Source organism: Caretta caretta, chromosome 5 (assembly GCF_965140235.1).
Source record: "Caretta caretta isolate rCarCar2 chromosome 5, rCarCar1.hap1, whole genome shotgun sequence".
Taxonomy (NCBI): Eukaryota; Metazoa; Chordata; order Testudines; family Cheloniidae; genus Caretta; species Caretta caretta.
In genome coordinates this window covers 15,342,931-15,369,136 of record NC_134210.1, presented here as the reverse complement: position 1 = coordinate 15,369,136, position 26,206 = coordinate 15,342,931, and the positions used below count along the sequence as shown (strand labels likewise).

General features: G+C 45.5%; 1 protein-coding gene across 10 annotated transcripts in view; it reads right to left on the bottom strand.

Annotated features, from left to right (window-relative positions):
- Nucleotides 1-26,206, bottom strand: part of CTIF (cap binding complex dependent translation initiation factor) — a 349,613-nt gene that overhangs the window by 78,712 nt on the left and 244,695 nt on the right. For 9 of the 10 annotated variants that reach the window (XR_007356637.2, XM_048849819.2, XM_048849823.2 and 6 more), the window contains 2 exons: nt 24,289-24,733; nt 20,622-20,951 (listed from right to left, as the gene is read on the bottom strand). Coding sequence is in view for 9 of the 10 variants with exons in the window: in XM_048849819.2 (XP_048705776.2) it covers nt 20,622-20,951; nt 24,289-24,733 (775 nt within the window). In the remaining variant the exon portion in view is untranslated. The remainder of the gene's footprint in view (nt 1-20,621; nt 20,952-24,288; nt 24,734-26,206) is intronic. The other variant, XM_048849821.2, reaches the window with a different exon arrangement.

Sequence of the window (26,206 nt, the reverse complement as noted above, 5' to 3'; positions counted from 1 at the left end):
CCACTTACGAAGAGGAAACTTTAAACCATGCAGCTTGACATTTAATACGGGGTTCTCCAATAACCCACTTATCTGCCTGGGACCTGCTTAAGAGCAGCTCCTGTAACGTTAACAAACACAGCAAAGCCTGTCGAGTGTTATTACTATCAGTAGATATGCAAAGACTACTGCTTGGCCAGACTGGCGGGGAACAGTGGAACATTCCCAGGGCTGAGTGAAGCTACTCCAGAGCCGGCCGTATAACATTAGTTGATTTTAAACTCTCATCTTCACCTGCTGGGTCAGGCAGACGGCCAGAACTGCCTCCCCTGCTCTCATTCCTCCCCAGTGGAATTTTGGTCATTGCAGACGTTTGGGTTCTGACTACTATGCAGTGTAGAATAAACGCCCTGTTACAGAATTACAACACATCTTCAGAGATATATCTACAAGTAACTGACAGCAGGCCCAGCGGTTCAGGGGAAACAAAAACCCGGAACATGCCCTCCTCTCCCATCTTTTTTTATTTTAAACTCGAGTGAATATGTTTTGTCCGCGCTGACCACTGATTCAGCACAGGGGCCTCTCTGAGCAGATCCAAACAAGCCCAAGAAGCTTCCCGGAACCACTCATGTGTCCATTCCTTTCTCTACTCTCAGACAGCTCTCCAGACAAAACGACCTGATTTGGCTCTTCCTTCCACTGCTGACTCTGGGGGGAGCTATTCCTGATGCACACCAGTGTATGCAAGCTCAGAATCAGGCACGATGAAACCAGGCGAATGAACTGCCTGGTAGGCTGCACAACTTGCAAAACAATATAAAAATGACACATTCGGTTTTGTAAGCTGCTTGACCTGTCCCAGCTGCAAAGAAAAATAAATTATATTTGCAACTTGAGAACAACATTAATGCTCTGCATTTACAAAACAACTTTCATCTTAGGATCTCATAATGGTTTACAAAAGGGGGGGGTGTAATTATTATCATCTCCATTTTACAGGTGGGGAAACTAAGGCACCCAATGCCTGAAAACTTATGAGTGCCCTATCTAAAGCCAGTGTTTCCATTTACATGAGGGTGGTATGTTCAATCCACCAGAACCTCCAGAGACAAGAGCATGTACCTCTATGTCACTGATGATCTATACCTACGATATGTAGAATTGAGCTAGCTATAGTCTGAACAGTTGTGGTTTAGTGGTCTGAGCAATGGGCTGGGAGTCCAGATGTGTGGGGTGAATCCTGGCCCTATATTGAAGTCAATGGGAGTTTTGCCACGAGCCACAATACAGCCCAGATTTCATTCCTGAATTCTAATCTCATCTCTGCCACTGGCCGCGTGAGTTTAGGCAAGTCACTCAGTCCCTATGTGACTCAGTTATCCCATCTGTAAAAGGGGGGGTAATAATGCCTGCCTGCTCTCACAAAGCCCTATGGGATCTACAGATGAATAGCACTGTATCAGTACTAACTTTTATCATTACGTGCCATTTCTGCACACACACTTTGGGGGGAGATTCTCAATCTACTACAGCAGAGGAGGATCTTTCCCCAAATCATCATCCCACGACGCATCATAACTGCAAGTAAGAAACGTTTATGGATTACTAATCAAAAGCTGTTAAAGTTTGATCACACACCATCCGCAGTGAAAAAAGTGGTAACTCCTGTGATGCAAAGTTAACGAAGCTTTATTTGCTGGCATGCCTTGTTTAATGAGGCAGATCCATTTCTAGATTCTGGCTTGTACTGTGTTCCAAATCTAAGAGGCTCACATTTTTAATGTTGCAGGATCTCTACGTGAAGAAACCTCTTTGATATCTCCTGGGCAATGGCTTTTCGTAGACAGCAATTGTTACTGAACTGCCATTGTGTTTCCAACACGTGGACCGGGCAATTGTCATCCTCTAATTAAACTGAATTGAATTAAAAACACACCAATGGCTAGACGCTTGGGCTGATGTTACATGTCAATGCTACAATTTAGATCCTCATTCCAAGGTGCATTTTGGTTCTCTCGTCTTCACTTTTTTCCAATTTCAAACAACCACCACCCATTCCTTATCTGGAGACTAGAACACTTTTGCCACCAGTTCATAATCATTTAAAGGAAAAGATTCTGCTTTTAAACACTGTCTGTGGTATTTATTTTGTCCTCATTACCATCGCACCTATGCTAGGAGGGCCTTCAGGTTCAGTGCAGACTCAGGTACCTGGAAGGCTATTACAACAGCAGCTGCAGTTCAACTGCACATCCTATCTTTAATAGATTTATCCTCACAAAACCCCAATGAGGTAAGGCAGTGCTATTATCTCCATTTTACAGATGGGGAACTGAGGCACAAAGAGATAGAGTGACTACAAGATGACAAAAGAAGTCTTGGGTAGAGCAGGGAACTGAACACAGGTTTCCCAACGCCTAAGTTAGTGCCCTAAGCAGTGGGCCAGCCTTCTCCCCTTTAAGCCTTCATTTTAAAAGATCTGTTTATTCTTCAGTGCTCCATACCACTGTATTTATATTCCAATAAGGTATTAACGTTCAATGTTGTACTAGCTTATCCACAGACTTGACTGACTATGGAAGAGTTTGTTTTATGGACTTACGTATTTCTTTGTTAGTACCTCCTCAGAATCTGTTGCCTTGAATTTATCAAATACAGTGGAGTTCCCATGCACTGCTACAGACTAGGGACCGAGTGGCTAGGCAGCAGTTCTGCAGAAAAGGACCTAGGGGTTACGGTGGATGAGAAGCAGGATATGAGTCAACAGTGTGCCCTTGTTGCCAAAAAGGCTAACAGCGTTTTTGGCTGTATAAGTAGGAGCATTGCCAGCAGATCACGGGACGTGATCATTCCCCTCTATTCGGCATTGGTGAGGCCTCATCTGGAGTACTGTGTCCAGTTTTGGACCCCACACTACAAGAAGGATGTGGAAAAATTGGAAAGAGTCCAGTGGAGGGCAACAAAAATGATTAGGGGACTGGAACACATGACTTATGAGGAGAGGCTGAGGGAACTGGGATTGTTTAGTCTGCAGAAGAGAAGAATGAGGGGGGATTTGATAGCTGCTTTCAACTACCCGAAAGGAGGTTCCAAAGAGGATGGATCTAGACTGTTCTCAGTGGTACCAGATGATAGAACAAGGAGTAATGGTCTCAAGTTGCAGTGGGGGAGGTTTAGGTTGGATATTAGGAAACACTGTTTCACTGGGAGGGTGGTGAAGCAGTGGAATGGGTTATTTTGGGGAGGTGGTGGAATCTCCCCTTCCTTAGAGGTTTTTAAGGTCAGGCTTGACAAAGCCCTGGCTGGGATGATTTAGTTATGGATTAGGTCTTGCTTTGAGCAGGGGGTTGGACTAGATGACCTCCTGAGGTCCCGTCCAACCCTGATATTTTAATATTCTATGAAATATAGTATCTTTTAATATATTCTATGCAAAATGAATACAAAAATAGGGTAATGTTCTTTAAAATGAGTATAAGATACCAAAAGAAACCTATTGAATGAAGACATTTCCAGTGCATCAAGAGGTAAAATCCAAGATCATTATTTTCTGCCTCTCAAAAAAGTGCAGTGTTTGTGAAAGACATTAGATTGAATTAAATAAGGAAATGTAGTGGCCTACCATATACAAAAGACATTCTGGGCTATAGCAACTTCCCCACACATCCACGTTAATATCTCAGGACCTTGACCATAATCCTTATTTCCTGGCCTTTCCATCGCACTCATCTCCACAGTATCGGAGCAGCCCCCAAAACATTTATTCATTTACACTGAGGTGTGGGATTATCATCATCACCCCTAGTCTATGGCTGGAGAAACTGAGGAATGGAAAGATGGTCACTTACTAAAGGTCACACAGCAACAGGTTTGATTCTCCACTGCCTCACACCGTGTGCAATCATTTACACTGGCATGAAGTGAGCGTACAATGATCCCAATCAGCCTGCCTATACTTCTTTATACCCACAAGGCAAAAAGCAGGGATCAACCAGGTCCAATGGCTGTGGCTGAGCTGGGAACAGAACAATCATCTACCAGTCTCCAGGCCTATGTTTGAACCACAGACCATCATTCCTCTCTTGAGGAGAATGGTCATAACTAGCGGGGAGAAAACTGTATAGTCTTCATGCTATCTCAGTCATTGTCCCCCAGCGGGTTATACAAATCAGTGCCAAGCAACATGACCTGCTGATGTATATCTTCTATGCACTGTACTCAACACACAGTATACCTCACAAAAACTGCCTTTGGTGACTACCTGATAACGAGAAACAGCTTGGTGCAACAGAGGGTTCAATGGTTTGATTTAACATGGTTTAGGGTGTGTACTAGAAATAGCCCTATTACCACGACCCAGAAGTTTATTTCTAAACGCAGGGACATACCAGATTTTGAATCTGACTGGATTCACGTAGCCTTTCCGCAACAGGCTGGCCGTGTTGATCTGAGTGCATAGACGTGTATTTTTTTTAAAAGGTATCACATCCTCCTGTTTGATGTGTTGTTGGGAACAGTTGCTAAGGAAAGCAGTGTACAATTACAGCCACAGTGATGTCCACTCTAATAATATACTTTGCTATGCATAGTTCAGATGCAGACACCTCTCTGCTATAAAGAGCACACAGATTTCAACAGAGGAATACTTTAACTTATGTTACAGACACAGGGTTTGCAGCAGATCTAGTTTTCAAAATGCGGGGGCTGCGTAAGCCTGTGTTTAAAACTATGACAAGCAAAATTCTCTTGTGGGAGACGAATCACCCACAGGCTAGAAGACAAAGCAAACACACACACAAGCTCTGAAATGTTTTTTGATGAACTCTCCCTCTCCAATACTCTCTGGGTCTAATGCTGCACTGCATCTCCCCGAGGCAGAACCTAGGGTCAGCCATGGACTCTGTCCCCCTGCCCTCGACCTCCTCTTTGCCACATGTTTGCTCCTACTATGGAGAGGATTTCCCTGTTTCCCCCGCATTGGGACCGAGTGTTTCGGAGAAAGAGGGGGCCCTAATCATGGGGAAAGAACTAATATCAGCTCATTTTATATCAGCAGGTCCTCAAGGAATCAATTCTGAAGCACTTAGAGGAGAGGAAAATGATCAGGAACAGTCAGCATGGATTCACCAAGGGCAAGTCATGCCTGACTAATCTAATTGCCTTCTATGATGAGATAACTGGCTCTGTGTATGAGGGGAAAGCAGTGGACATGTTGTTCCTTGACTTTAGCAAAGCTTTTGATACGGTCTCCCACAGTATTCTTGCCAGCAAGTTAAAGAAGTATGGGCTGGATGAATGGACTATAAAGTGGATAGAAAGCTGGCTAGATTGTCGGGCTCAATGAGTAGTGATCAATGGCTCCATGTCTAGTTGGCAGCCGGTATCAAGTGGAGTGACCCAAGGGTTGGTCCTCAGGCTGGTTTTGTTCAATATCTTCATTAATGATCTGGAGAATGGTGTGGATTGCACCCTCAGCAAGTTTGCAGATGACACTAAACTGGGAGGAGAGGTAGATACGCTGGAGGGTAGGGATAGGATACAGAGGGCCCTAGACAAATTAGAGGATTGGGCCAAAAGAAATCTGATGAGGTTCAACAAGGACAAGTGCAGAGTCCTGCACTTAGGACGGAAGAATCCCATGCACCGGTACAGACTAGGGACTGAATGGCTTGGCAGCAGTTCTGCAGAAAAGGACCTAGGGGTTACAGTGGACGAGAAGCTGGATATGAGTCAACAGTGTGCCGTTGTTGCCAAGAAGGCCAATGGCATTTTGGGATGTATAAGTAGGGGCATCGCCAGCAGATTGAAGGATGTGATCGTTCCCCTCTATTCGACATTGGTGAGGCCTCATCTGGAGTACTGTGTCCAGTTTTGGGCCCCACACTACAAGAAGGATGTGGACAAATTGGAAAGTGTCCAGCGGAGGGCAACAAAAATGATTAGGGGACTGGAACACATGACTTATGAGGAGAGGCTGAGGGAACTGGGATTGTTTAGTCTGCAGAAGAGAAGAATGAGGGGGGATTTGATAGCTGCTTTCATCTACCTGAAAGAGGGTTCCAAAGAGGATGGATCTAGACTGTTCTCAGTGGTAGCTGATGACAGAACAAAGAGTAATGGTCTCAAGTTGCAGTGGGGGAGGTTTAGGTTGGATATTAGGAAAAACTTTTTCACTAGGAGGGTGGTGAAACACTGGAATGCGTTACCTAGGGAGGTGGTGGAATCTCCTTCCTTAGAAGTTTTTAAGGTCAGGCTTGACAAAGCCCTGGCTGGGATGATTTAGTTGGGGATTGGTTCTGCTTTGAGCAGGGGGTTGGACAAGATGACCTCCCCAGGTCCCTTCCAACCCTGATAGTCTATGATTCTATGATTTTGTTTAGTGCAATTACTGCTTCTGAGACTTTGAAGGATAACCTGTCTTAAAGGCCAACAAAGGACTAATCCATACCGTTAGCTTCAATGTTACATGATCTGTTATGTGTGTTTAAAAGACACCCCCCAAAACAAAACCGTACCTGAATAAAAGTCTGCACCGCACACACAATTCTCCCCTTGCGGAGAGAAAGAACCACACGTGATGGAATTGAGTCATGTCACTGTGTGGTCTACTGGAAGGTGGCCTACTGCTGGGCAGGTATAACAACTTATATAGAATACAGTGTGCTCTGCATAAATGCATTTCACATCTATTTACAGTCTGGGTGGAAGAAGAAAGGCAGCAAGGAATGATACCTACCCTGTATTCAGAGGGGTTTAGCCCAGGGCGATGACAAACCAAAGAAGTCTGCAGTACAGCCTGGGGCTGCACTCATCTTTAACGGAGAAATACAATTGCCACAGACTATCAGGGCCAGAATAGAATGCGCTTCATGGCTCACAGAGGCCCAATTCACATTGCATCACATGCTGGGACCGGCCACACATCCCTAGAAAAGATGAGGGCAGACGCAATCTGCTCCATTTTGTGCCAATTAGTTGGGGCCAGCAGGTTCCTGGCAAGTTGCCGCGGCAGCCCTCTGTTGGGCGACATTTCGATGACTCTGATTTAACCCATCTGTAACTCAATGACTCTGATTTAACCCACCCAGAATTTCGCTGGTTTAAAAGCAAAGAAAAACAGCGCTGTGTCCAGAAACAGCAAGAGTTCCCCAAGGCCCATCAGGCACCAGTAGCTTTATTCTGCTTTACACGTGCCACTGGAGTGCCTCTAAAGGTTTACATCATTCAGATTCAAGAGCAAAGACTGGATTCACAGCCAAAACACGGGGAGAGCTAAGTCTAAACCAGCGCTTTCCTGATACTGTCAATCCCCGCATTTCACATCAAGACAGCTGCTACTTGAGACGCTGGTTCGTTTGCAGCCAGGGTTAGTAAGTCTGAATATCTGTACGTCTGCCAAGAGAGATACTCCTCAGTAGAGCTGCCTTGAGGGGGGCACTGTGGCGTCTTTGTGCCACCGAACTGGCATATGTCTTGGGATCATAAAAGTCTCATGAGATAAGTTATGAACTTTAGCCGTTCCTGAAGTGAAATCAAAGCAGGTGTCCCTGCTATGCACGTGCTCATCAACAGCTAAAAACAGAAGAGGAGCCAGGTTGAAAAGACAAAACCACATTTGTTCAGTAAGCAGTATCCCTAGCACTGCGATTTAATTGTTCTATATCTGCTTTTATCTCACAAGGATCAGCCAAGGTTTAAGAACATGATCAATACATATTGAATAGTGCTGGCAGGACAGCTGAGTGGGTTAACACTCTAATCTGTTAGATCAGAGGTAGGCAACCTGCGGCATGAGAGCCGATTTTTACTGGCACGTTGCTGCCAGCTGGGGTCCCAGCCGCTGCCCAGGCTCAGCCCGCTGCCGGCCTGGGTGAAAGGAACCCCAGGCTGGCAGCAGGTTGAGCGGGGCCGGCAGCCGGGACCCCAGCTGGCAGGAGCCGGCGGCTGGAACCCCAGACTGGCGGCAGACTGAGCCGCTCAGCCCACTGCCGGTCTGGGGTTCTGTCCCCCAGTGTAGGGTATTAAATTTCTCCCTGTAGGAACGTGCTGCTACTTGCAGAGCACCAGGACTGGCAGCTGTAAGTAGTACATCGTAAGTAGCAAATTCCTACGGGGAGAAATTTAGTACACTATACCAAGGTAGGGAAGGCTGTGCCTCCCCAAACAGCCGGCCCACTTCCCGCCCCCTGACTGCCCCCCTCATAACCTCTGACCCATCCAACCCCCGCCCCGTTGTCCCCTGACCACCCCCTCTTAGGACCCTCCACTCCTATCCGCCCCCCCAGACCCACCCCATCCAAGCCCCCCTGTTCCCTGTCCCCTGACTGCCCCAACTCCTATCCACTTACCCGACCCCTGACCGGCCCCCCGGGACTCCCACGCCTATCAAACCACCCCTGGTCCCCCCGTCCCCTTACCATGCCGCCCAGAGCATCAGGACTGGCAGCCATAAGTAGTACACTGTAAGTAGCACATTCCCATGGGGAGCAATTTAATACACTACACCTGGCCCCGCTCAGCCCACTGATGGTCTGGAGTTCTCTAAATATGTTCTCTCACCCCTTATCAAAAATTACACTACAATTAGCTTAAAAACTTGAAAAGTTAAAAACTTTGTATATTACAGTAATCGTTAAAAATGTATAATGTTAATAAATACATAGGTTTGATGAAACAAAGTAGTTGTACTTATGTGCCTGTGCTTAATTTGTGTTTTCGATGATTTACCTTCTACAAAAATCTCGCATGTCTCGCACCCCCAGGGGGTCTGTGCATCCCCGGTTAAGAACCACTGCACTAAACTGATAAGATCTGCATTTTAATTTAATTTTAAATGAAGCTTCTTAAACATTTTAAAAACCTTATTTACTTTACATAAAATAATATTTTAGTTACATAATATAGACTTATAGAGAGAGACCTTCTAAAAACATTAAAATTGTATTACTGGCACGCGAAACCTTAACTTAGAGTGAATAAATGAAGACTCGGCACACCACTTCTGAAAGGTTGTCGACCCCTGTGTTAGATCCTCTACCAGAGTCTCAGAGTAGCAGCCGTGTTAGTCTGTATCCACAAAAAGAACGGGAGTACTTTTGGCACCTTAGAGACTAACAAATTTATTAGAGCTTAAGCTTACGTGAGCTATAGCTCACTTCATTGGATGCACAGAATGGAACATATAGTAAGATGAAATATATATACATACAGATAAGTTGGAAGTTGCCATACAAACTGTGAGAGGCTAATTAGTTAAGATGAGCTAGTATCAGCAGAAGAAAAAAACTTTTGTGGTGATAATCAAGATGGCCCATTTAGACAGTTGACAAGAAGGTGTGAGGATACTTAACATAGGGAAATAGATTCAATATGTGTAATAACCCAGCCACTCCCAGTCTCTATTCAAACCCAAGTTAATGGTATCTAGTTTCACGTCTGGGTGTTGCAGGACTGGCTGAGCTGCTGGGACCTCAGTTTGCAGTCATTTGCTCCTGAGAGAAAGGGACAAACAAGTCCACGCGGCTCCTACAAAACAGGAACATCTGTTGGGACCATATGCGAGGGGCTTGACCTGCAGTTATCAGTTCTGCCTTCGCTGTCAGTGGCCAATAGTATTCAGAGGATGAGTGGGCATGTTTATCCCTATTTATCACACCCTTGTACAGAGTCTCTATAGCTTGAGCACGTATGGCTAGCGGAGCTCTTTACACTTTGGATAAGCTTAGTCTGAAAGATGTTACCGACAAACAAGTCCAGTTCTAGACCAGGCGTTTTAGAGGAGTTATGGATTAATAGTAAAGAACAATGTGTGAGTTGCAATCTGGAAACACTTGTCTCTTAAGGGCTAGAAAAGGTCAGGACTCCTGGGTTCTATTCTGTTTGCAACTGATTTCTTGTGTCACTTTGCGCAAGACGTTTAGTCCTCTATTTGCAAAATGGATATTAGGCTCCTTACCTATCCCACAGAGCGTGGTGAACTTCCTGTGTGTAAAGAATTTGGAATTGTAGTTACTATATTACTAGTTAATATAATATTTATTATATCACTATGTTACTGCTAAGTGTTATTGTAATGATAGACACTCTACACAGCAGTCACTCCATCAACAAAATGGTCAACGGTGCCCAGGGAAAAGTAACATGTAAAACAGTTCAATATTGTAACTAATATTCTAGCTTGAACCAGTTTAATCAACTAGTCTGGGGGAGAGTGATAGCGACTAGCAGTAAGAGAAAGATACTCGTAAGACGGGTGCTGTCTCCTAACCTTGTTACACTGCCGTTGTGATCTCTGTAATGCTTTCAAAAGCTCCTTTCTGGCTTTATAGACAATTATACATTCTGAGGAGTGCTTTATGGTTTTTCAACAGCCAATGATTATACAGAACAATCATAAAGCAAAAGGTTGGGAGAACCTCTGTATCTCGGGATTACCCACATTTGTTTTCATGCCACATTCTCAGATGGTGCAAGTACACATATCAGGGTTGCCTGGCCCTTATCCCCTCCCCTAGACTGCACATCTGAGCAATTTCCTAGATGTGTTCTATGTGCCCATATAAACAGGCCAAATTTGGTATTAAATTACTCCAGGTTGACACTCGTATAACTGGGGGGGCAGAATTTATTCCTTCCCCTTCCAGTCGCTCTTAAAAGGAAATTGTTCATGTGAAAATCCCTTTCTGATGTGCATTACTCTTACCCTATGTTGTAGATAGGGAAGCTGATGGACTTGCCATCAGTCAGTGACAGAGACAGGAATAGAACCCAGGAGACTGGCCTCTTTGTCTACTATGCTAACCAGATTGGGTTGACATTTTTCTGATGGACCACACTTCCCTTGGACATGCTGGTTTGAAAACATTCCATGGAAACATGTCAATTCCATCAAATGTTTGGATAGAAACCAGGCAAGCAAACTGGGCAGTTGGGCAACATGGAGAGCCAGAGAACAGGCAGCAGCCTCCTGGGGCTTCCTGACTCCCCTGGGAGCATGGCAAACTGCTAATTGCCTGACTTCCTGGGCAGCTGCCTTGCTGTGCTAACTAGATTCCCCAGGGAGCTGGGGCACCTGGAGCAAGCTGACAAATTCCGTTTTGGTTCTCCTCAAATGGCTGTCTTCCTCCTGTGAAAAATGTTGAATATTTGACTTTTTTGTTCAGATTCGGGATGAAATTTTATCCCAGAAACATTGAAATTTTTAGTGGGAGGAAATTCCGTTTTCTGGGCAGCTCTAATGCTAATGACAACACTAGACTTTCAAGTCAATGAGAAAAGCTAATAAAAACCAGTTGGTCTATTGACTTCTAGAAGAGAGATGATAGTTATACCTAACATTACTTCTTAGGCTTTTTAGGGAGGCAGTGTGGTCTAGTACCCAGGCCACTAGGCTGGGAGTCAGGAGACACAGTGCCTCTTCTCAGGTCTGCTAGTGCCCCGTTGTGTGACCAGGGACAAGTCACTTCACTTCTGTGGCTATTTCACCTCACACCCTTTGTCTGTCTTAGCTATTTAGAACATAAGCTCTTTGGGGCAGGCATGGTCTCTCACCGTATGTCTATACGTCACCTAGTATAATAGGGCCTGAACCTTGGTTGGGATCTCTAGGTATAATATTGTTATACACATATTAATATTTCTCCTTTTCTGTTATCTTTTTTAAATTACAGGTTTTACTCCCTTTGCCCAATGATATTTTGATTGTCTTACAACATATGAGTGCAATGTCTATCCCACAAGAACAGACTCAGAAAGTGTCAATTCTTGCTGACTTCGTGATTTCACTCTATTTTGGAAATTCTTTCTCTGGAGAAAGCAAAAACTTGAACTAGCCTTGCTTTCGGGCTATTTCTTGCTGCCAGTTTGCTTCCTCCTGAAAGCTCAGCTCTGATACAGCACCTAGTGATCCTCAAGGACCAAGTTTTTTCTTTAACATTACTTTTTGTTTCTGAATTGTTTCTGAAACAAGACAATCATGTGATTAGTTCAAAGTTCCATCCCCATTTAAATTGACTCCCCATACCCTGTGTACCTGCCCACATTACTTCCTTAAATGTCTCTAATCCTAGGAGTGGGAAATCACTTCATGGTAAATAACTACAATACTGTTCATGAAATAAATCCCAGAAAGTGTGTTAGCCAATGCTTCTCACTGTATTTAGCCATAAACATAAGCTCAATGATCCTTCAGTTGTGGTAACAGCAAATAAAAAAGACGGATGACTTCCTGGAGCTACTGACAGTTGTTGAGTTTTATAAGTATCATTTTTTCAAAGATGGGTTTAAATGTTTCCTGATCTTGCTGTATGACCACAAAGGCCCAAGCCTGCCAGTTGCTGTGCATGTCTTAGAAGGTGCCAAGTGTCTCCAACTCCCAGTGAAGTCAGTGGCAGAGCAACTTGCAGCATCTGGGTTGCCCTTTTCTTTCTCCACAAAATCACTGGTTCTGCAGTTAATAATGCAGAAAACTTGTTATGCAGCATCGATTTTTTATGCAGGATTGACCTGCCCAAAGTATCTCTGTTGACTGGATTAGAGACATATCTGTCACTGACGCCTGCAGTCAGCTGGTCAGCCGTTTCCTTGCTGAAGAAGATTTTAGATTCTTTTCTTCTCCTCTTTGGACCATTAGCCCTCACGCTGAACTCCACTTCATCACAGGAGAACCTGGATGAAAATAGTTGGAGCCAGCTCTGATTTCCTCTGACTTTGATAGAAGGGCGCGCAGCACAATACACAAGACGGATATCCTCTCCTTGGCTCTGTGCATTCACTCCTGTGTGTGTTTCAAACAGAGCTCACAAATCCTGTAGGTAAAGACAGGATTCATAGTGAGGAGAGCGGAGACAATTCTGGACATGAACCCGAGCCAGCTACAGGGCTGGAAAGGAAAAGGCTGGCTGCAAAGGAGGATTGTGCAACTTTCTGAAATACTATGTTTAATGGCAGCATCTTGATTTTCAGAAGCGCTGTGTTCTCACTATTCCATTCTAAGTCAATGGGAGCTGCAGATGTAGGCCTCTGTTGGTCTTTACATGTTTTTTTAATGGGCTTGCAAAATTATTATCTACCCTCTAGCTATGCTACCTCTGTCACTGTGATCACCCCCGTCATTGACAGCTGAGATTAACCTAGCGACTCTCCAAGGGAAAGGGCCCATAGCCACAGGCAAGCCGAACTCATCTGAAGTACCCCAGGCAGGTACTGCATGTCTAGTTGTTCCTGATCACAGTACATGACAGTTAAACACTATTCCTGTGGGGTGGGAGCTGAGCCAAGGACAGTGTCTTGTTTGAATTCCTGCCTTATAGCAAAGAATTACTAATACTTAATGTAATAGCTTTCTTCCCCCTAAATGAAGACAAAGGTTTAATTTAAACACAGTAAGAAGAGAAGGATGTCTGTGAAACTGGACTTTGAAATAAATGCATTTAGGACCTGCATGGTGGGCCTGTGCTGTCTCCCAAGAAACCAAGAGTGAAATCCTGGCTCCATTAAGACAATGAAGAAACTCTCATGTGGTCAGGATGTCACCCCTAGGTTCAGCTGCGGGGAGCAGTCTCTTGCTCCCTGGACTGGAAGGCACCGCAGTCCCTCAGGTCACCCCCGATTTCACACCCTACATACCACTGCAATAATCTTTGTACAAAGTATGCCTTGTGAGATGTCATTTGAAAACTCATAATTTGCTGGTCAGCATTGTCCTGATAAAATATATGTGGTAACACTATATGTGAAGTTATAAGATTTCCCTGTATGATGGTATTAACACAGGTTCCAAACCCCACAGGCCTGCCCAAGCAGAAGTCAGCAAACAGGTCTGTCCTAAACAAAGGAATGTGTGTTTGCATTTAAGCAATAAACAGACTCATCAAGCAGGAAGGAAAAACAAAGGAAGCTCAGACAGCTGAAAAAAACGAGCAGGGAATATCCTTCCACATAGACTCTTTTATCTTCTGATTCTCAGCTAGAAATGTTTTCCAAGAGGGGGACTGAAACTATCAAAAGGAGGGACAAACACCCTCAGGCACCCCCTTCTCTCTCCCTGCCCACCTCATTCTCCGAACCTAAGAAAAAAGGAAACAGCCATTGGACTCTGGTGGAGGGGTCCTGACCTGAAAGTTTGGTCAGTAATCTACTGGAGTATGCAGTACGAAAGTTTGCTTTGCAACAACAATAGTTTCTTAAGTAGATATTAGAAAGCGCTTTGTCTTCATTTTTGTTGTAACCATTTCTGACTTTTATGCCTCATTACTTGTACTCATTTAAAATCTCTCTCTTTGTAGTTAATAAACTAGTTTTACTGTTTTATCTAATCCAGCATGTTTAAGTTGAAGTGTCTGGGTAACTCTATTTAAAATAATAAACTGGATATTATTCCCTTAAAGGTATAATGGACTTAATATATCTGTACTGTCCAGAAGAGGGCTGGGCAGCATAGGACATACATTTCTGGGTGTGTGTTGGGGTCACCCTGCAGTATAACCCAGGCTGGTGAGAGCCATGGTGTAACTGGCAGGCACTCAGGCTGTGGCATGCATGCTAGAAGGCTGTTTGTGAGTGACCCGGGTGGGAGCTATAGACATTGTAAGACAACCATGGTTGCAGGGCAGGGGTGACACAGCCCGCCACTAGTCTGGATTGTATCCCAGTATGTCACAACCCCACAGCAGTGTCCATGGCCAGCTGGCAAAGCTAAAGGGACAGGTCACCTGAGTGTTTGTCCATTCTATGTCCCTTTTTCAGTTCAGCAGCAGGGTCCCCCCAACCATCAGAATGTGGTGGTGCCCAGGGTGCTGACAGCCTCTTTAGCCCAGGAAGTTCCCCAAGACATGGGGCCTGCAGGAAGAAGCCCTCCGCTAAGGAAAAGTCTCTCCAATTCAAATACACTCCCAGGATGCTTTCCGCCAGTCCTGATGATTGTAGCAGCTTCCCTGGCTGCTGGAGTGTTCAACAAGGACAGGGTCTTTGTTTGTACTACATACACGCTCTTAGAAAAGCATGAATGGGATCCAGTTTCTGATTTATAGCTTTCAGGATGGTAAATCATTGACCCTTGCTGATAAGTCTCCACAGATCATGCTTTAAAGAAAGCATTACAGGTTTCCTGCAAAAAGAAAAGGAGTACTAGTGGCACCTTAGAGACTAACCAATTTATTTGAGCATAAGCTTTCATGAGCTACAGCTCACTTCATCGGATGCATTCAGTGGCACAAAGGATCTAGCAGAGAGCTCACCAGACAGGAGGATCTGCTGCTGTTTAGGGCTCCAGATGGCACATGACAGTGAAGTTAGTTCTATCTTCAGAAGTGCCAAGAGCTTGGTTCAAGTTAAGACGGATAGTCGTTTTTAAACACCAGAACATGAACATTTTAGGGTTTGCTAGTTTAGTTTAATCTTGGATGTGGTTGCCTGAAATTACTGAAAAATTTCATGAGAAAGAGAGAGTCATAACTGCCACTGCCAAGGGGAATCTCCTCTGCTGTAGGGTTAGGTGCTGGTATCTCATGGGCTCTCAGTGTATTATGCTACCTACTCCTCTTGCTTATGATCAGGGCTCTGAGTTTTTTGCTGTGATTTTTTATTTAAAATCATGGGCTGGTCATGGATTTTGTTTTAAGGAAAAATCAATTTTCTTTTACCCTTAGAGATAATCTCTATGCCAAGTTCAGCCTTTGGTGATTTTGCTGGAGGACTTCTTGGGAGTCAGTCTTGCAAGAGGAAGCATGGGCTTGTGGTTAAGATACTGGGCTGGGACTTGAGGCTGAGACTCTGTCAGAGACTCCCAGCATGCCTCAGGGCAACTCACTTCAGCCTTCAGGGTTGCAGATCCCCAGTGGTAAAATGGAGATGATGGCTTTGCCTTTCCCCCTGCCCTATGTCTCTCTTGTATATTTAGACTGTAAGTTCTTTGGGGCAAGGCTGGGCCCCGGTCTTGGCATGGTCTCTAAGCACCACTGTAACATTACTATTAATCAGCTCCTTCCAGCCTCATTAGGACTGCTTCCCCAGGTTCCTGATCCTGATGGCCAGCCCCTAAAAGGTGGCATCTACCTCACACTGCAAGGACAAATAGCAGCACAGTCATCTAGCATCATCTTCACCCCCTAGGGCAGAAACCAGAGCAAGAACCGAGACAAAACCACAAGAGGTTTAAAAAAGATCACATGACCCAAGGAAAAATACAAATATTCAAAGGATTCCCATACACCTGTGCCCAGCTTGTGTATTTAACCAGCAGGAAGGTAACGGAAAGATGAAACAAGCCCATCAGTTGCCTCTAGTAAAATGCCAGTTGTTGATATTGTCCACACAACCTCCAGAGCCACAACAATTCACCTAAGCAATACTCGAATTTTCCTCATTCAGTAGCTGAAAGCAGGGATAGGTACATAACGATACAAAGAGGGAGTGTGGACTTTTGGTTAAAGCAGGTTCTGGGTCTCAGGACTGCTGGGCTCTATCTACTGCAGGCCTAGATCCCACAAGCCCTGTCACGGACTTGCTGCATGACCCAGGCCTCAGTTCCTTCATGTGTGAAATAAAGAAACGAATGGTAAAATGTGGCAACATACCTCACATAGTTTAAATAGTTATTTATTTGTGGAAGTGTCTTGAGACCCTTAAATGATGCTTGACAGCATGCAAGCACAGAGTGCTATTACAATCATCCAGCATTGGAGTGAGCTACAAAACAAACTCCTGGAAAAGCATCTGGCCATTGTATAACAGACTTCGTTGCTGGAACATGTACATATACAAGGTGATAAATAATGATGCAGTTTAACATTAGCTTATCTAGCTATAGAAGTTACAGGTGACACATTACACGTAAGTCTCTCTCTCTCTCTTATTTTTTCAGACTCCTCCTCGCTCTGAGATCTGTGCATCAACAAGCCAGCCTTAGCTACGATTCTCATTATACATGCCTGCCTTCTCATTGACCCAGAATTGTGAAAACAAAGCCCTCTTTTCATTGTAAACCCACTGGAGAGCAAAACTCAAAATCACATAAAACTTTATGTAATGGAATTTCCCTGTTAACTATAGTCAAGATTTCCCCCATCTGTTAGCACGAGCAGGAAACAAGAGCTGAGATTTCTTGCACCCAGCAGGGTCTACAGGTTAGCTTTCATGTTTACCATGTTACTACAACAGACAATTCATAATACAGAATACAATGGACACACACAGCGGAGGAGATGCATCACATTGAAGGGGATGGGCAATTTATTAAATATAAATTTTTAATTTGTAGTTAATATTGCACCTTCTTCTAATGTGAAAGTGCTTTACCCACGCATTAATTGGGGATCATAACAAAACAAGCAGGTAGGTAAGTCAGTATTATCATCCCCATTTTATAGACCTCAAAGTACTTCACTCCAGTAAGTCAACACAGCTGGGAAACTGGAGTGCAGTGAGATACAGTGCCTTGCCCAGGGTCAGACCATGAGCTGGCAGCAGATCAGAACCCAGGAGCCTGGACCCCTCATCTCCTGCCATTTGATAGAATTCTACCGACCTTTTGAGTAAACAGCATTTGGGGGTGTGAAGTTTTGACCTCACTGGAAACCTCCCAACTCAGCAAAATCATGAAGAAAAAGATTCAGCTCCACAGAGTCATTATTTTCCATAAAAAGGGACAAGGAGTAAATGGAAAAAATGGAGGAATCTTCCAGGACACTTCCCCACTCAAAAATGCTGGAGCAGGCAGTCAGTGAAGTTCCACTGAAGCCAATGATCTACACCCATTTACACCAGCTCAGCATCTGGCTACAGCACTGAAGGAAGAGTTAACAGCAGACAATCAAGAGAAGATGGTCACTTTTCTTGAGAGGAAGAATCCTCTAATGGTTAAAGAGCAAGAGTGGGAGCTAGGACTCCTCAGTTTTATTCCTGGCTCTGCCAGTTGGTCAGAGTAACCTTGGGCAGGTCATTTAACTTCTCTGTGCCCTATCTGAAAAACGGGAACAATACTTACTGCAGGGTTTAATTAGCGTTCCCAAAGTAGGGAAGGTCTGGGGTTTGAAGGTGATGCCTGATTATTGTTATGCTCAAAAGAATTGTACATACTCGATATTAACACAATAAAAACCCATACAAAGAGGTCACCCTTACTGGACAATCTCCTTTCTTAAGAAACTGGCATGAAGTATCCCAGACGTAGTGAATAATTGCCCCGCCTTCATGAGAAAGTCACCACGAGGAATCAACTGACTTTTGTGGGTCACTGGAGCAGTTGATAAGACAGTGTTCACTGGAGTCTGTTTCTTTAAACAGAAGCACAAACCCTTTCAGAGGGTTAGTGAATGATCAGCTAGTGTCACGAATGATCAGCTAGTGAGGCTAACTTGCAAAGCCTTCTGAGCAAGGAATGCTCTCAGGGTATGTCTACCCAGCAACCAGGCACCTGCGGCTGGCCTGTGCCAGCCGACTCAGGCTCGCGGGGTTCAGGTCTGTGGCTGTTTCATTGCTGTGTAGACATCTGGGCTTGGGTTGAAGTCTGAGCTCTAGGACCCTGTGAGATGGGAGGATCCCAGAGTTTGGGCTCCAGCTCAAGCCCGGAAGTCTACACAGCAATGAAACAGCCCGGTAGCCCGAGCCCGAGTCAGCTGACATGGGGCAGCCAAGGGATTTTCTTTGCTCTGCAGACATACCCTCAGGTTCCTGGAGACTGGCTCACGCCTGCATGTTCACATTCTTTTTGGGGGGATGCTATTTCAGATTCTTTTGGGGGGGATGGAGTCATTTTAGCTGACAACGTCACAGTAATGGCAGCGGCCGTTGCAGGACGGCACAATAGTACTCTAGCAAGATCTTCTCCCTTCTTGGCTTGTAGCTGCACCAAATCTTCTCTCACAAAGCAGAGGGAGTCCGGGGCTTGCTACATGTAAATCAGAGTGCCAGCATTTTTGCCAGCTGGCTTAAGGGTAGATACATGACAAGAAGGAATGTCAGACAACTGCCACGTGCTGTTTGCCCAAAAGCCTGACTCAACCCAGGGCACTGCACACAGCCAGCCACAGGACTGGAGACAAGCAACGCAAAGTATAATGAAGCGATGAATTCCAGCCACAGCAGCAAAGGAAAGCAGAATGGCAAGGAAAGTACATTGCAAAGAATGATGTGATTTCAGTGACAGGACATGTGTGTAAGATGCACCGTCAGCAACAAAATGAAAATGAGGGCCGCTCCCACATCACCACCATAAACATTTTCTGCACATAAACAAAGCGTCAAATTCTCCTCTCTGCAGAACACAAAATGGGAGCCTGTGCCCATACAAAATAACATCACCGGCTGGGGTACAACATTGTTACATGGTATGGACAATGCCTTAATGTGGCAAGAGGCTTTCCATATAATCCTCATCCACCTGGTCCTTTTCCCTAAGGGCCTTCTTGCCATCCAGCACCCTCTCAGCTCACGGAGTGATGCTATGGCTGTCAATGCCTGTTTGTTTCAATCAAGGTGACCTCTTCCACTTTCCCTGGGAAGAGCTACATCAGTCATGACTATACCTGTGCTACTAAACACTTGCTTGGAGTAGACAGAGGACAGACAGTTTAGGTGAGACACATGTACCTCCCATCAGCCTGGCTCCGCCTTAGCTGAGAAGTGAGAGAGACCCTGCCATCATTTCCCAGAAGCTCCCTTCCTCCACATGTGATGTGCGGGGCCATAGACTTTCCCGTGTGACCTTGGGCAAGTTGCTTCAGCCCGGATCCACAAAGGAACTTCGGAGGAGGCCCCTGAGCACACCTGTCAGATTCAGGCCCCGCAGGTGAGATAGGTGCGGGAATGCTTATCAGCACCTGCCTCTACGATCATGCTGGGCTTAGGCGTGAAATAGGCCACCTAGATGCCTGCCTGTGCCAGCAGTGCACTTGCCTCCAGGTAGAAACTTAGATGCCTCGGGAACTTTTACAGTGAAAACATTGGTGCTGAGTGAGTTTAGGGACCTACAGGGCAAGGTGGCAGCCGAGTGGGGGGTTTTGTGGACTGCAGCAGCACATTCTGGTCTTCAGGTACCTAAATCCCTTTGGGGATCTTGGCCTTCATCTCCCTGGGCCTCCATCTCCGTGTCTGTAAACAGGGATAAAGATCCTTCCTTTCTCCTCTTTGGCCTGTTTTGTCTATTTAGATTGCAAGCTCTTCAGGTCAAGGACTGTCTATGTACATTCCCAGCATATGGGCTCTGATATTGGTCCAAGATTGTAGATGCTACAGTAATATGAACAATAAACAATAATAATCTCAACCACTGAAGAATCGCATAAGGAGAGAGGTAGTCTCTGACATACTATGGATCCAAACCTTTTAGAGCTTTATGGGTTAAAACTAGGTGGGGACAGTGCCTGGGGAATGAGCATTTGTTAAACTGAGCTTTTAAAATAGAAGGAGAGATAGAGATGGATATTAACCGGATGGTGCCTATAAAATTATATCGGTCTGTCGTAACCATGAAACACTTGCATAAACAAACACAAAAAACACTGCCCTCTCTTCACTTACACTTTTCTTTTCTATAATTAATTGGGCAAGAATGGAACTTGGGAAAAGCTCAACTATGGTCAGAATTCCTGGACTTCTTTCTAGTAATAACACACTGGGAGCAGCTGCAAATATCTAATTACCTGCAGCATGTTGAGAAGCAGGCTTCGGAACTTGGTCCCCTCCACCATGAAGAGCGCCATTTTGTCACAGAGCTTGGCGGCTGTGGAGGCGAAGCTGCGGTCCGTCACTGCTTTCTGGTAAATAGTCTTGACAATCTCACCCAGCATCTCCTCGGAGTTGGTGGAGTTCTGGGCCTCCTCCATGAAGGTGGTGAGCTTGGAATCCACGTCACTGCTGTTGTTCCTCATGCTGTTGAGGATTTCAATTAATTTGTCCATTTTGTTCTTTTGGGGGTTGGTCGCCTCCACCGGCACTTCGTCCTGGCCCGTGAAAAGGGAAAGACAAGGCATCTGTTACACAAGGAAAAAACAGACGTATCAGCCCTTGTTCTTTCACAGAAAACAGGGGGTAGGGGGCGATGGGAGTCATACAATCAAATCTACAACGAGGCATGTTCTAGTGGCACACTCTAGTGGTCTGAGGTCTGGGAGCCCTAATTCCTGCTCTGACAGGGACTCCATCTATGACTCCTGTGCAAGTCATATGACATCTCTGTGCCTCAGTGTCCCCATGTGATAGATATACCTTTGTACCTCAGAGGTGTGACATTTACTAAGGGCCCAACAGCCAAGTTTGCCTGCAGAGAAAAACCAGAGCTACTGATACCGTGAACACACTGACTCAGCATGACTCTGCTCAGGCACCTGGAAATACCAAGGTCACATGGGCCCCAGGTTTGTATAATTTTTGGTGGTGCCCAGAATGGGTCCAAGCAGAGGTGTCCCAACCATAGGACGGACCAGGGCCCCGCACTTCAGGGGGCTGTGGGGTCCAGGGTGACCTGGGAGGGGTAGCAGAGGGCCTGGTGCCAGCAGCAGCGAGTGACCCGGCTCCAGCCCGCCCTCCTCCGCCAGCTCCCGGCGTCGCTCAGAGGAAGGGATGGAAGCCGGAAAGAGGCAGGGCAGGGGTTTGGGGGAAGGGGTGGAATGGGGACAGGGCAGGGGTGGAGCAGGGGCAGGAAGAGGTGGGGGGGGGCTTCGGGGAAGGGGTGGAGTGGGGTGAGGTGGAACAGGGGCAGAAAGGGGCAGAGTGGGGCAGGCTGGGGCCGGGTCGCTCGCTGCTGCCAGCACCAGGCCCCCCGCTACCTTTCCAGGCCACCCTGGCCCCTGTGGCCCCCTGAAGCGTGGGGCCCCCCAAAGCGCAGGGCCCGGGGCAGTTGCCCCAGTCCATCCTATGGATGGGACGGCTCTGAAAATATAAGCCCAAACATTGTTGGAGCCGGGCCCACATTCCTGAATATTGGTGGAGCAGTGGAACCACGGGCCCATATAACTCACCACCTATGCAAGGTCACACTGGGCATATGCAGACATTAGCATAGTTATTTCCCAATTTGCGTAGCATGAGACCTAGCTTTGCAACAGGGAAGCTGTGGGGATTACTTAATGCTCATAAAGTATCTGGAAGGTGGAAAGTGCTATGGATATTCTAGTCAAGCCCTCCCATAACTTTCTGAGCAGCTCACAATGATTAGCAGTAAGCAAAGCACTTGAGATTTCTACAACATATTGCAGGCAACAGGGAACTTTGATTATTCAGTCACTGACTAGTAGAATGCTATAAGGAGCTAGCTCTGCTTAAGTAGCCAGGAATGTAGGTTTTTCTTTTGCTTTTGTGAGGCAAGTGCTACATAAGAGTCAGCCATGTTATGCCGTTCCCTTTCTCTCTTCCACTCTTCTCACTTTCCCTTCTTTCCTAGTGGTAGTAGTCTGGTCCCAGTAGACGTTGCTCCATTCTCCCTCTCACGTTACAAATTCACAGCCCACATACTCTGGTCAGTGGGAAGAACATTAGCCTGATGGCTTAAGGCACTGGGCTGGGACTCAGATCTTCAATCCAGTCCTGATTCATCCAGATACTTCCTGTGTGATCCTGGGCAAGTCCCTTGATCGCGCCATGTCTCTGTTTCCCATCTGTAAAATGGGAATAATGCTGCTTTCCTATCTTATGGGCTTTTATGAAAATAAATTCACTAATATTTGTGAGGTGTTCAGATTATACGGCTACAATGACACAGAAGTACCTAGATCAGGATAGACACTGAACAACCTCAGCGATAATCAAGACTATCACATGCAATATATGCACAATGTGAACGAATTGCAGTTACTACAAGAGCTCTAACTTTTTCATCTCCTGGCTTTTGTGTCTTTAAATTAATAACATTACCACTCACAGTATTGCAGCTTTTTAACATTTAATTACGCTGTGAAACTTTTTGCTAGGGACAGACATGCAGTGGACATCTCACATTTGCTATGAGCTGATGTCCTCTCTTCCCTTTTTTCCACTGATAAAACATTGTGTCACACTCTATGAAAGTCCCCTGAAACCTTTAGCAAATTCCAGGTGTGGCCTTGAAACCTGATGGGTGGAGCTGTCAGTAGGCCAGCTGTGTAAGCTCAGTGCTGGACATGGGGCATACACATAACTTGGTGTTTACCTGGAGTATTGCTCTCACATGACCCCACGCTCCTAGAAGCTATGACTATGGGTTTGATCCTTCAGACCGTCTCTTCTCATGTAAATAGTCCCACAGAAGTCAGTGAAATTGCTCACACGAGTAAGGACTGTTTAGGTGAGTGAGAATTTGCAAGATCAGACTCTACATTAGGTCTCAGGAAAGAAACTTGCAAGTGAGTATTTTAAAACAGTTTGCATATCATCTATATTTTACAGGAGAATGTTAAGAATTAAAATGGTCTACTTCACACTGCATACATACAGATACACAGACATATTCAAATGAGTGTGCACGCAAACACACAACAGAGCTGTTTATGTTCCTGGTGGTTTCATTTCATGTACTAGATGTGCTCTGCATATCTGCATTTTATTTTTTACTACACATTTGGATATTTTTGCTGAAAAATCATTTGTGTGGATTTTTGCAATACGCACAAATACACTCACAACAAAAATCCTGCATTCTTCAGGGTACATGTGGACGGATTAAATTAGCTATTAAACTATTAAAGCTTAAAGCATAACTATTAAGTTATTAAACCCTTAGAAATTTGAAACTTTGTTTCCAAAAAGGATTTCTCATCCATCACTTGCACACACAAGTTTTGTTATTGTTGAGTTGTTCAAGAGAAGGGGGAAGGATAAGGGTGCTTTTCATATATTATCAATCTATCTAGATAAATGGATATCAGGTTTAAGTGGCTAAATCTATGTATCCAGTGTTCAAAGTCTGAATTCTGCACTCAGTATCTAGATACAGGAGGAGACACATAGCCACATTTTAGAACACTCCAGAGACTCAACTGGCATTTGCAAAAGGCTGGGAAATGCACATGCTCCTGATTTGGGCTCATAAACCCTCATCTTCATGCGGTGTTTTCTGCAGGGGGGAGTTCACAATTCCTCCTTTGAAAACTCGGTCTTAACATGAACACCAAACAACAGGTCAGGCTCAGTTAGACAGAGAGACTCAGCAGCGTCTCAGTAAAAGGCCTGACGAAGAACCACAAAACCCAGCCACCCACCAGAAGAAATGTTGACTTTAGGAGATGAGACGATAAATTTGGCTGTGCTCAGGAACAAGGCCCCATGTAGGTGTGTGAAATGATTAACATTTGAGCTTTTAATAAAGGGAAAATCAACTCCCCACGGGAATAGTACCTTTTCTTTTAGTCTCCTTCGCAGTCTGTCTTTGGAAGATTGGAGCAAATTGACCTTTGGCCTTTCCCCGATGCGCTCATGAACACTGTCTCTCCGCTTGGTTTCTGGTTCCTGAATGTACTGCTGAGACTGTCTCTCCACGACCTCTGTGCTCCGGTGCATCTCCAGGGGGATATGCACTGTGCAGACGGAGGCGTCCTCGATTTTCAAATTCTCAGTCTCTTTGGCATTTCTGTGCGTTTCCTTGTCGTTGGGCGAGTGCTTCTGGTTGTGGTGCCATCGCCGGGTTTGGCTGTAGCCATGGTGAGCTGGCCTCCCTGAGGAGTGAGGGGTTTGGCCTCCCTGGTAGAGTTTCTGGTGTTCCCTGTTGTGTTTGGCAGTACCTTGCTGATGATCCGTGTGCTGCTGCTGCGATTTGTTTCCTCCAGGAGGCCTCTGTTGTCTCCTGCAAACACAAACACACAAGTCAGCATGCTCAAGCCCCTCACCTTCTCCTACATTCATCTGCACCAGGACAGCAACAAACTTGCCACAACAGCTTCCTGAACAAGGGCTTTCCAATGATGTAATTTGTGGCACTGAGTATTTCCGTGATCGTTACTGACGAAGAGAGCAATTTCCTGCAATGGGACAATCCCAAACAACAACAGTCCAAACATGTTCGCATTACCCAAGCCCACAGAGCACTCTCATGCTGATCAATACATCTCCAAGCCCTGCTGGGCACCCAACACAACTTCCATAGACCCCTGGATGATCACCACCAAGTGTCTTTCACATAATTCCCGTTCCCATGCTAGTCCTTTCCCTGGAGCTATGCTGCGGGGAGCTAGACAGAGTTAGCAATCTCTTGTGTGCCCTTGACCCTGTTCTCACACCACTATTCCCCCTCCTCTCCCATTTGTCTTTCCTTCCTGGTTAGAGTCAGCTGCTCTCACTTGCTCTCTGGCACCTGCCTGTGACTGTCCCAAACGAGTCTCCGAGCCTAGCAATTCTTTTGGTCTTAAATACAAATAGGTTTTATTGGCAGGTTACAGAAATAGAGAGAAAAAGTATGAAATCAAAAGGAACGTAAAAGAAAAACCAGCCAGACACATGCTGCAGAAAGTGTTGCTGCAGGAGGAAGGATGGGCCAGTGGTTAAGGCCCTAGCCTTGGCCTTGGGAGGCTGGGTGCAAGTTCCTGCTTTGTCACAGACATGCCAGGCAACCTTGGCAAGTCACTTGCCCTCTCTGCGCTACAGGCCCCCCCCCCATCTCTCAAATGGGGTTAATAGCACTTCCCTACCTCACGGAGGGGTTGGGAGGATAAATACTTTAAAGATCGAGGCAGTTAGATACTGCGGTAATGGAGGCCATGTAAGTACCCCAGACAGATAGCTAACCCCAGGCTTCACTAACAAAGTTGGCTTTACAACACCCTAGAAATCTTACATATTGTTGCGCCCAGTGTGTCCGATCTCTGCCAGCTGGGTCTGTATTTCACCATTGACCTGGCAGACTACGCCACCTAGTCTCAGATAGTCTTTGTGTCTCATGACTTACTAGAAAGTCTTCCCCCTTTTATAGGTAAGAGCTCTGTGTGCCTTCCCAACAAAACAGGAGAGATGTTATATCGCTATCCAAGACAGTACAAAACCTGACACGTCTCTGACCTTCCCCCAACACGCTGGGTTGGATTTTCAAGAGAGTTAGGTGGTCAAGCCCCACTGAATGTCTAATTGCTTTGGTCCCCTTTGAAGGATTCCAGCTTGTTGCTATGTTAGTTTAGCCGTCCCTTCTAGACCAAAGATCTGAAGGGTCGGCTTCTCCCAACCTCAGAAGTAAAAATGTCTCTTCGGATAGAAGCCAAGCAAGGAAGAGATCTCAGGAAAACTTTTTTCCATAAGTTTATGACAAAAGAAATTTTGGTTGTACCCA